At 40.8% G+C, this 11963-nt stretch overlaps 1 protein-coding gene across 1 annotated transcript; it reads right to left on the bottom strand.

The window, feature by feature from the left end:
* Window positions 1-3130: 3130 nt before the first annotated feature.
* LOC110076384 (disintegrin and metalloproteinase domain-containing protein 20) lies at window positions 3131-8773 on the bottom strand. The gene has a single exon (XM_020788458.3). The coding sequence runs from the start codon at window positions 6731-6733 to the stop codon at window positions 4577-4579; it is 2157 nt and encodes a 718-aa protein (XP_020644117.3). The 5' UTR covers window positions 6734-8773; the 3' UTR covers window positions 3131-4576.
* Between the last annotated feature and the right edge of the window lie 3190 nt (window positions 8774-11963).

The raw sequence follows: 11963 nt of genomic DNA on the forward strand, positions 1-11963 counted from the left end.
GTGTTTATTGCAAATACATGCTTCAGGCAATTGAACAGATGACTGTACATATGGACATCACCAGTTCGCCATCACAGAAATCAAACGCAGACTCCATAATTGGAAGTAGTAGATGGAGAAGCTATTTCTCTCCGCCAAAACAAGACCAGGAGCAGATTGTGGTACAGACCACATGTTATTAGTATTTTTAAAAACTGTTAAGCTAAAAACAAATGTAAAAAGAATCAAAATACTGAAACATAATCTAAATAACATTTCTAACAAATTTAAGTCCAAATAAAGAACTGAATGAATGAATGAATGAATGAATGAATGAATGAATGAATGAATGAATGAATGAATGAATGAATGAATGATAGCAGTTCGAAAACATGTAAAAATGTGAATAGATAAATAGGTATCACCTCGGTGGGAAGGTAACAGAGTTCCGTGTCTAGTTGCACTGGCCACGTGACCACGGAAACTATCTTCGGACAAACGCTAGCTCTATGGCTTAGAAACGGGGATGCGCACTGCACCCTAGAGTCAGATATGACTGGACAAAATGTCAAGGGGAACCTTTGCCTAAAGAAGAGATTTGCATAATTAAACTCAATTGCTTGTGTACCAGAAACCAGAGATATTATTAGGAAAGGAATGTAAAAAGACTATTCCTGTTGTAAAAAGAAAAGAAAAGCCTAGATGCATGATGAAAGAAGTATTTAAAATTGTTACACAGACAAAAAGCAAAAGTAAAAGATGAAAGAGAGTCAGAATCTTCAATACAACTCCTCAGTGACTGTCATGTAGAAGGAAAGGGAACGATACAATCATTCATCATCATCATGTTGGAAGGTACTCAATGGATCATTGAGTCCAGCCCCTGTCACAACTTCTCATAAAGGTGGAAGAAGAAAACTGCAAAAGCAGGATTGCAAATAAACTTTATTTTACAATTGTGTGCTATCAAATCAATTCTGATTTAAACTGACTCTCTTGGGACTTTCTAGGTATAGAGTACTCAGAAGTGGTTTATCATTTCCTTCCTTGTCTGTCCCTTTGGGTTGAGTGTGATTCCAGGTACAAGAGGTCAAATCATTCCTGCCCTTCTCCCTTTTCCCACAAAGCAGAGCTGGCCTTGAACTTTCTTACTGGCCAGAAAGAATGTAAATTCAGCCATCTCAATTTCTGGACTAGAAAGAAGAAGAACAAACCAAGAGCACGGCGGTGCTTTCTCTTTTCTCTTTCCTCCCTTTCCACTCCCTCCTCTTCCTATTGCTGGAAGCAGTAGAGATGGACTAGCAGTCAGGAAAAGAGAAAGGAGAGAGAAACGGCCAGAGTAATGAAAGGCAGGGAAGGAGAGAGAGAAAGTGCATGATGTGGCCCTGCTTAATAGTTCGGGGATGGGGTGAACCACGACATTAAGAATGTACAAAAATGAATCACAAAATGGTTTGTTTAAACATAAATTTAATAAAACATCGTTGCTATGTGCTGTTATGGCACACTGATTTGTGGCGACCCTGAGAATGGGTGATCTCCACAATGTCCTATCCTCAACAGCCCTGCTCAGGTCTCAAGCCTGTGCTTTCCTTTAGAAAGCCTATCCATCTCATATTTGGCCTTCCTTTTTTTCCTGCTGCCTTCAACCTTTCCCAGCATCATTGTCTTTTCTAGCAAATATTGCCTTATCCTGATGTGCCAAAAATATGACAGTCTCAGTTTCAGCATTTTTGCCTCCAGAGATAGGCTTGATTTTATCTAGGACCTCCTTGTTCATCTTTATGGCAGTTCAGGGTATTTGCAAAACTCTTCACTAGCATCACATTTCTAGTGAATCAATTTTTTTTTCTCATGTCAGCTTTCTTTACTATCCAGTTTTCAACACCCATGCAGGGAAATATAAGGATGGGGATGATCTTGGTCTTATTCTCCAATGAAACATCCTTACACCTGATAATATTTTCTAATTTCTTCATAACTGGCCTTATGAGTCATGATTTCTTGGCTGCAGTCTCTATTTGAACTGATGATTGAGCCAAAATCTTTTAACAATTTCAGTTTCTTCGTTGTCAACATTAAAGTTGTGTAGTTCTTCTATAGTCATGATTTTCATCTTCTTAAGACAAATCTGCTGTCCTGCTTTGGCACTCTCTTCTTTCACTTTCGCCAGAAGTCGTTTCAAGTCATTGCTGGTTTATGCAATAAGACAGTGTTGTCTGCATATGTCTCTTCCACCAGTTTACCCTTCACCTTCATCTGAATCTTGTCTGTCTTTCCGTAATGTTCTGCGTACAGATTGAACTGGTAAGGAGATAAATTGTACCTTTGTCTGACGCCGTACTATCTCTCCATCTTCTGTCCTAATGGTAGCTCCTTGTCCACAATACAGATTGCCCATAAGGACACTCAAGTGCTGAGGCACACCCATTTCTTTCCTATAGATGTTCACAATCCGCCCAAGCAAGAGCTTTGCTGTTGTCTATCAAACATAGACTGATCTTCTTCTGAAATCCTTTGGTGCACTCCAGTAGACAGCAGATATTTTAAGACGATCTCAGGTGCTCTTCTTTTTTGGAATCCATCTTGAACATCGGACATTTCTTACTCCATGGAAGGTAAAAGCTTTTGTTGCAACACCTTGAGTATCACTTTGCTTGCATGGGAAATTAGAGCAATGGTCTTATAGTTATTGCACTCCATGGCATCTCCTTTCTTGGGAACTGGAACATATATTGAACATTTCCAGTCTGTGGGCCATTGTTTTGTTTCCCATATTTGAGCAATTCGGTCTCTGTGGCTTGAAATGTTGCAAAATAATTTTCTTTACTCTGGCAGTGGGAGTATATTTTAAATTTATCTGCTTAAATTGTACTGAATATATAAAAACACCTTATCTTTTGAGGACACAGACGTGGTATAGAAGCCCATTTTATGTTCTGTAAATGTAACAGCTATGTAGTAGTCTTTCTTTTTAAACATAAAAGGATCTCAGGGAGAGCCTATTTAATGTCTAATGACCTCAAAACCTGTTTAAAACCTTTTTAACCAACTTTTAATAAGTACATTGAGCATTAAAGCTAGATTCTCCTTGATAGCTTTATCATCCTATTTTTCAGTATGTTTTAATGGTTCTTTTAGTGTTTTTAGATTTTTAATTTTTATACTACAGTACATTTAATTGTTTTAATTGAATAATTTATTGCACTGTTAATCTTACATGCATTTTTAATTATTGTGAGCCATTTTGTGTCTTTTTATGGAATAAAAATGGCATAACATTTGTCATTTAGTCTTGTGTGTGTGTGTGTGTGTGTGTGTGTGTGTGTGTGTGTGCGCACGCGCACGTGTGCAAATTTTCATACCAAATTAGACAAATGGTAATTGTTCAGATTTCCCTTTAAATACACTTAAAATTGGCAGGCAAATCATTTAGGTGCTGTGGTGTGAAACCATTATCTGGACTGAGTGGCCAACTGCTGGTACATATGGGTTAAATCAAACACTAGAGCATTATTAGAAGTGCATAACAATTCCACAAAACTACATGGCTAATCAATTGCAATTACCTCCTCTTGATCTGTCACCAAACAAAGCAATCTAATTTGCAAGAAAGGAAGGTGAGAAACCCCATGCCTTGAGAAGCAGACATCATTCAAACCCTTCAGTGATCTGCACTTCTAACCATGTGCTAGCTCCATCATTTGGTTTCAGTCTACATCACTGTACTTTGATTTGGAATGATGACTATTGTGCTTTATTTGGTTTTTTTTCTGCTCTGTCAACCATAACAAAAAAAGAGAGGATATAGTGGTCATTACTCTGTTAAAAGGCTCTGCAAAAAGCATAATAGCAAAGAATTTGCAAAGTAATAAAGAATTTATGAAAAGATTCCTTTCAAATAAAATACCTTTCAAGATCATCAGCATTACTTAGAGGTTGGATTATAGACAGAGATTGTACAAAAAGATAACTTTTCACTATTACACAATTTTTCTTTTTTTTACTTGTGCATAAATGCTTTCAATACTGCAGAATTTTACACCACTTGAACAATAAACATTAATTTAATATGAAAATGTAACAGTCCTTGTGATACTTCCTTTATATTTGTAACACAGTCATTGATTTACAAATGCAGGGATTTTTTCCCCTCCCTGATATATTTCGCATTACCATCAATACTCCAAAATGGATTAATGCACTGGCCTTCCAGAAGGATTTTTTCAGAAATTATTAGTTAGCCTTCCATGTCAAAGAACAAAGGATTTTTCTCAGAGCGGGCTAAACCAATATATTTTTTATAAGAAATGGAATAGAGGCTGCTTCAAAATACAGCAGAATTTCCTTCCTTCCATGAACCCAGGATTTTTATGCACCAACATGCCTAGAAAAAAAATTCATCAAAGCAGCATTAAAAATCAAAATCAAATGTTGCACACTCAAGTGCGTGCCTGCATAATATAGTCCAGAATTGCTTGAGTATACATATTAGATGCACCGTGCATTGGTCACTCCTGGATTCTACTGGGCAGCTTCTTCCTGTATTAACTTCATTGGGTGGAATCTTGTCCTCAGCAATCTACCCTGATGTGTATCAACCCATTCTTACGATATGAACAAACATGCCAAACCAAATAACAGCAACAGCAAGTATATATATTAGTCGTACAATAAGTCCTATTGTAGAAAAACTTAAGCTACGCTTCTGTGGCGGAGGGGGTCCACTGTCAATGCTGCCACCATACCCTTTATACAAACAGTCTGGAGGGGCCCAGCCATAATCACAATGACAATGTTTGTGAGTGTTGCATATTCCCCGATGATGGCATCTTTTGACATCACAGTCATACATCAAATGAGAGATATTCACACATTCACTATCAATGCACATCATGTCAGGGCCACAAGAAGAGCCATCTCTCACTGCTCCAATATCAGTAGCTTCCATTCTATTGTTGTAGTCTATACTCCAGCAAAGCCCATTGCCAATGTGTGATTGAATGATGGTGCTGTGCTCCTCTAAAGAAGGCAAGTTATCCACATTATCACACTGGATTCGTCCACAAAGGATATTTGCGGCATGACACTTGTTATAAGTTCCATTTTTAAATCCACAATTGCCAAAGCGATCACCTTGAGTATTCATTTCTCTGAAGCAATCCTCTGAAGCAACTGTGGCTTGGGTGCCAAATATCAGTTTACACTGCTCCTGGTGAGTAGTGCATTTCCCATGATAACAGTGTGCACCATCATTGCATGGGGCACCATCTTGCACATAAACATCTTCAGGACACCAAACCGAAGTCCCAGTGCAATACTCAGGAAGATCACAGATGCTTGTGTTATCTCGGCAAACTGTTTGAGCTGGAAGATACTGACACTTGGCACAGCATTGGCCAAAAGCACAGGTGGCACCAGAACGAAACATACAATTAGACTGGCAACATAGATCTGACTCACATTCAGCTTTTGAGCCACAATCACATTGCTCTCCATTATCCACTACTTTGTTGCCACAGTTTTTTAGTTTATACATTTTATCAGAGTCTGGTGGAATGAACAAGCAACTAGAATCCCTTAGTCTGAAATAATCATTATAACTGCAGTCGCTAAACTTATCAGTAGTTGCCTGAACTGCAGCCATAATGCAGGCATTTCGATTACAACTACAGTATTTGTCATCATGTTTCATGCCAAGAATATGTCCTAGTTCATGAGCAAATGTGTTAGAAAAATGGAATAAACTGGAAGTCATATATGATTCAACTGCAGATCCCCATTGATTATCACAGATTGTTCCCATGTATGCTAATCCAAGCGTAGTTCCAAAACTCTTATATAAAAACAAGTGGCCAGCATCATGTTGTAGTCGTTTAACAAGGGAGTCTCTTCTCCAAAGTGTAAAAGACAATAGTGTGTCGTTTATGGTATCAGAAATTTGTATGAGGTTCTTGGCTGACCAAATCTCTAGTCCAGCTACAGACAACTGAACAGGAAGTGGATCATACAGTGAATTTGCAGTATGGACAACCTCCAGAACTTGCATAGAAATAAGAGTTTCATTTCTGTCAAACTTCACAAATCGTTCATGGTCCACTACAATGGCAACCTTGACATACCTGGTGTGGGTCCACCATACTCTTCCAGAGTCACTTTTGGTCACTGCATTCTCTGTGATTTGCATCATGAACTCTTGACGCTTTTGCTCTTCCTCTGTCAGCCCGCACCTCATGCGGACAGCATCTCCTTTCTCTTCCAACCGATACACCACATGTTGAAAGGTGGCAGATGCCTGGACAGGTTCAATTTCATAGATCTCATTTGCTAATTGCAAGAGACCCCTGAGTCCTCCTGAACAAGTGCTGAGTGTGACCAGAGAGTGAGGGTTACCTTGTACAAAGCCACGGTAGAAACAGTCATCCCTAATGAATGGATAATCCACTTGGAGGTCCCCCTCCTTACTGTAGGTGAAGATGGGGAAATGTTTAGGGATCAAACCTGTCCTCTGCTTGAGATATAAAATGTAACCTTTTCCTCCAATCTGCAAAGAATAGGTAATATCCTGGTGTTCTCGTCCATATTTGGGAGCCAGTTTCCGTGGGATAGTCACCTCATAAAAGGCATATCTAAAGCCTTGCGGTGGCATCTGTCCTGCAGTCTCCATCAGGATATTCCTCAAGAACATCATGAGTAGCCAAGCCAGAGTACTTGTAATTTTACCATAGAGAGGAAGGAATCCCCTGAAGGACATCCTCTGGCATCTCACTGCAGAATGGGAACACCTCTGCAGCTGTTGACAGTCTGCAAACAAGATGGAAAGGGGCTGTATTTGAATTAGAAGAGGAAGAGGATTCTGTGCCTAGCAACAGTCAATGGCGTGACTTTTGGAATGGAGGCGGAGCTTGAAGGATCATGACTGGAACAGAATGGCAGAGAAAGAGTTGTAATAAGAGGACCCATCTAAAGTATTTGTCCAAAAGATGCACATGAAGTCTTCAGGGCACAATGGAACTCCAACCCCTTATCCTTGCCTCACTCTTTAAGTGTGCTTTGAAATCTAGGACATTATGCTTTCCACAGTTTACTAGATAACTAGCTGTGTACTGAAGATTCCTTCTCATGTCCAACAGCAATGTAGCTATCAGTAACTAACAAAAAATGTACTGATGGAAGATTTCCTCTTCAATTTTCATTTTTTTCCAAGCATGTCATTTTGTAAACGAACTAAATATACAAAAGTAGAGTACAAGTTTAAAAAAAACATGGCTTAGAGGAAGACAAGAGTGCATCTCTAATACTGTGTGACCAGATAAAACAGCATTCCATAAATCATTACCAAAAGGAGGGAGCAGTCCAAGCAAAAAGCCATACCCTTTGATTCATTCTTGATTCAGGACCACAACTGGAAGATTGGAAGTAGACATTATGGGCTTTCAATGTGCTGAATTTTGAGAGGTTTGAAAAAGTTCTTATCTTCTAATTTTTATTTTTAAAAAAGATTTCCACTCTCATTCCCAGTATACTCATTTTGTTACCTTCTTTTGACAGCACACAACAAATTCTGTGTTTGTTTTTCAAATGTTTACTACTGCTTCCTGAAAAGAATATGATTGCTGCTGCAGGTTTTTGACTTGTTGGAATTTTAATTACAACCTCACATGCTATCTGTAGTTTGGGAGGGCCTTTTCTGGATTGTTATTATTATTATTAATTTTATTTATATGCCGCATTTCTCCCAACAAGGGACCCAAAGCAGCTCACAACATTAAAATTCACACAATTTGAAAACACAATAAGTTAAATATTAAAAGATAAATTCAGCAATATATGATTTAAAATTAAATAAAAAGATTAAAGCACGGAAATATTAAAATTATTTGCTGAAATGGGATTCAGGGATTCAGTTGTAATTGTTAAAAGCCTGCCTGAAGAGATGGGTCTTTAGCTTTTTTTGAAAGGATAAAAGGGAAGGGGCCATCCTGATCTCCCGAGGGAGAGCGTTCCATAGCCTAGGAGCTGCCACAGAGAAGGGCCTCTCCTGTGTCCCCATCAGCTGTGCTTGTGTTGGCAACAGGACCGAGATGAGGGTTTCCTCTGCTGATCTTAACTGATGAGAAGACGCATCTAGGGAGATATGGTCCTTCAGGTAGCTTGGACCCAAGCTGTATAGGGCTTTGTAGGTAATGACCAGCACTATGAATTGGACCCAGAAATGAACTGGTAACCAGTGTAGCCACCAGTTGTAACAGGTGCATTATATGCTCCTTGTACCTGGCCCCACTCAGTAGTCTGGCTGCAGAGTTTTGCACCAGCTGAAGTCTTCAAGGGCAGCCCCACACAAAGTGTGTTACAGTAATCCAAACGGGATGTAACTAAGGCATGTCTCACTGTAGCCAGGTCCAACATCTCAAGGAATGGGTGCAGCAGGCACACCAGCTTTAGTGCACTCCTGGCCACCGCTGAGACCTGGGCATCCAAGCTTAGGGATGAATCCAGGAGTACATCCAAGCTGTGGACCTGAGTTTTCAGGGGAAGTGTAACCCCATCCAGCACAGGTAGTTTCCCTATTCCCTCATCTACCTTCCGACTAACCAGAGCACCTCTGTTGTGTCTGGATTAAGTTTCAGTTTGTTTGCCCTCATCCAGCCAAGCACTGGTTTAGAGTCAAGACAGCTTCCCTGGAATTAGGTGGAAAGGAGAGATAGAGTTGGGTGTCATCCACATACTGGTGACACCAAACCCCAAAACTCCAGACAACCTCTCCCAGCAGTTTCATGTAGATGTTAAAAAGTATGGGCACAGAACACTGAGGAACGCCACAGGCCAATGGCCAGGGTATTGAGCAGGAGTCACCCAGTGCCACCTTCTGAGTTCTCCCCTCCAGGAAGGACTGGAGCCACTGTAAAACAGTGCCTCCAAGTCCCATCCCAGAGAGACGGCCCAGAAGGATACCATGGTTGATGGTATCAAAAGCCACTGAGAGGTCCAATAGAACCAACAAGGACACACACTCCTGTACAGATCCCAGTGTAGGTCATCCACCAAGGTGACCAAAGCTGTCTCTGTCCCATAGCCAGGCCTGAAGCCAGATTGGAATGGGTCTAGATAATCTGCTTCTTCCAGGAATCCCTGGACCTGAGAAAACACCACACGCTCCAGTAGCTTGCCCAGGAATTGGATGTTTGAGACTGGCTGGTAGTTATCCAATACACTGGCATCTAGGGAGGGCTTCTTCAGTAGCAATCTTAATTCTGCCTCCTTTAAACAAGCAAGGATCCTACCCTGCTGCAAGGAGGCATTTAATACTCCCCGTACCAAATCGGCCATTCCTCCTCTGGCTCCTTTTATGAGCCAGGAAGGGCAAGGCTCCAGCACACATGTGGTGGCATTCACCTCTCCAAGAATCCTGTCCATATCATCAGGCTGCACCAACTGAAAAGTATCCATTAAAACAGGACAAGCTGGGGCCAAAGTTACATCCACTGGGTCTGTATCAATTACAGCATCCAAGTCAGAGTGAATCTGAGCAACCTAATTTACAAAGTGTTGTGCAAATTCCTCACAGCAGGTTGTGGAGTGGTCAATATTTTGTTCTTTTGGTAGGACGTTACGAAGTCCCTGACCACTCAAAACAACTCAGTTGGACAACTTTGTGCAGATGCAATGGCAGCAGCAAAGAACCTCTTTTTCAATTTATATTGTGTTGATTCTCTGTCTATTCAGCACTAACCAATCAGTGCTTCCAACCTTTTAATTCAAAAAGAGTCCCACCTCTCTGCTGAGTGTTCTGTCCCTCTCTTTTGTTAGCTGGTGACAGTTGTTTATTGCTGCTTATTTGTTTAGCTGGTAGCTACCATGTGTGCAGTAAAGAAAGTGGTACACACAAACCTGCAATTGCAAGCAACTATTAATTTAAAAAAAAATTACTTTTAAAAATTCTTTCTCCTACAAATGTCTCAGAGTGAGTTACTGACATCTTAAGTTTAATGAGAAAGGAATAGACTCTGGAGAACTTGTAATTATTCTCCTCTTGGGATCTCTGTACTTCTCCTGTGTAGCAAAAAGAGAATTTTACCAGAAATTCAAAACTCTGCAACAGGTTATGGGCCCAGAGACCAGAGATACAGACAGAGAGATAACAATTATTTCAGGGACTTTGCTGATTTTCACAGTGTTTGCAATTTTTTTCTTCTCCCTCCCACCTGCATTTTTAACCATACACCTAGAAAACCCACAATTGAATGTATGGTATCTTTCTAATTACACTCACACAGTGCAAGTGTTTTGGGCACTTAAGTATAGTCTACCCAAAAAGAGCATGTTTCTGGATACTGTGTCTGCTACTGATTGTGCCTGTCAGTGTGCTCAAAAGGAAGCCCAACTGAATTCAATGACACTTATTCCTGTGTAAAATTGCAGTCCTAATATACCCTTTTGCCGAGAGGTGAGAGTGCGACTATTTTGTCAAATATCGCAGGATTTGCAGAGTGCTGTCCTCTGAAGATGCTGGCCACAGAGACTGGCAAAACGTTAGGAAGAACAACCTTCAGAACACGGCCAAAGAGCCTGAAAAACCCACAACAACCATTGCAGGATTTGCTTTGCTTATAAAATGGTGAATTTGCAAGGTATTTTTTTAATGGAACACATGATGCAAAGGTAAAGGTAAAAGTTCCCCTTGACTATTTGTCCAGTCATGTCCGACTCTAGGGCACGGTGCTCATCCCCATTTCCAAGCCATTGAGCCAACATTTGTCAAAGACAATCTTCCGTGGTCACATGGCCAGCGTGACTAGACACGAAATGCTGTTACCTTCCCACCAAGATGGTACCTATTTATCTACTTACATTTGCATCCCTTCAAACTGCTAGGTTGGCAGGAGCTGGGACAAGCGACGGGAGCTCACTCCATCGCGTAGATTCGATCTTATGATTGCAGGTCTTCTGACCTTGCAGCACAGAGGCTTCTGCAATTTAACCCACAGTGCCACCACATCCCAATGATGCAAAGGTTGATTCAAATTGGTCCAATCCTTTCAGCTCCTAACTTGGCTTTATTCCTCTGTTGCTGAGGAGGAGCTTCCACTTTTTCAAGCTGGAACAACTCAACAATTCAAAGGGTCTTTTCCCAACGTGGTTAGTTGTAATACGTTTCTGTAAAGATGTGGGGGGTGGTTCTGTAGGTGATGTTTTGGCGGTGTAAATAATTGGGCTGTGATGTTCCGGCTGGGTGGGAGGACATTCCAAAGCAAAGCACTGTGATTTTAATGTGGGGGAATCAGGTGCTAGTCCTGAATCATCTGAGAAGGTGATAGTCCTGAACAGTTTTCAGATCATGTGGCACTTCCAAGTGAATGGCATGGTATAACATTTTTAAAAGTAAAAAATAAGAACCAGAAAAAACAAGAATAAGACAAGCAAACTATGGGGAGGCATCCACACCGTCATTCTTCACTAACTCACTGTACCTGGCTGCTTTCTATTTTGGTCCCCCTCTGCACTAACACTGGGAGGGGAGTATTAGCTACAGCAGCTCCACTATGAAGACAAGTGAAGTTCAAGGCTGTACAGTATTTAGTCATCAGGACAAAGCAATTCAGAAGTTTCCACAACCAGGAACTGCATTTCATGGGGGGAGATGCTAGTTATAGCATCCTTCCCTTCTCTGGGGAAGTCACTGGTATTTGAGGGACCCATCCTTGATTTTTTCATATTGAAGGAGACTTGGCTTTATCACATGTTCCACAATGAAATCCTTGCTCCTCAGGGTATGAGGAAAAAGCTACACCAACTTCCTTAAGACATGGTCTGGCTCCAGTAAGCATGTTGTTTTCTCTCTTTTTGTTAAGAGCAATTTATGGAAATCATAACTTTCCAAATGATGTCTTTTGTCTCAGTGCTTCTGTCCACATGAGGGGGAGCCATGATCAACATTGCCTCTTAACACCACTGAGCTCCATCTGCTGTTCTCCACTCTCTTC

This window comes from Pogona vitticeps, chromosome 1, assembly GCF_051106095.1.
Source record: "Pogona vitticeps strain Pit_001003342236 chromosome 1, PviZW2.1, whole genome shotgun sequence".
Classification (NCBI taxonomy): domain Eukaryota; kingdom Metazoa; phylum Chordata; class Lepidosauria; order Squamata; family Agamidae; genus Pogona; species Pogona vitticeps.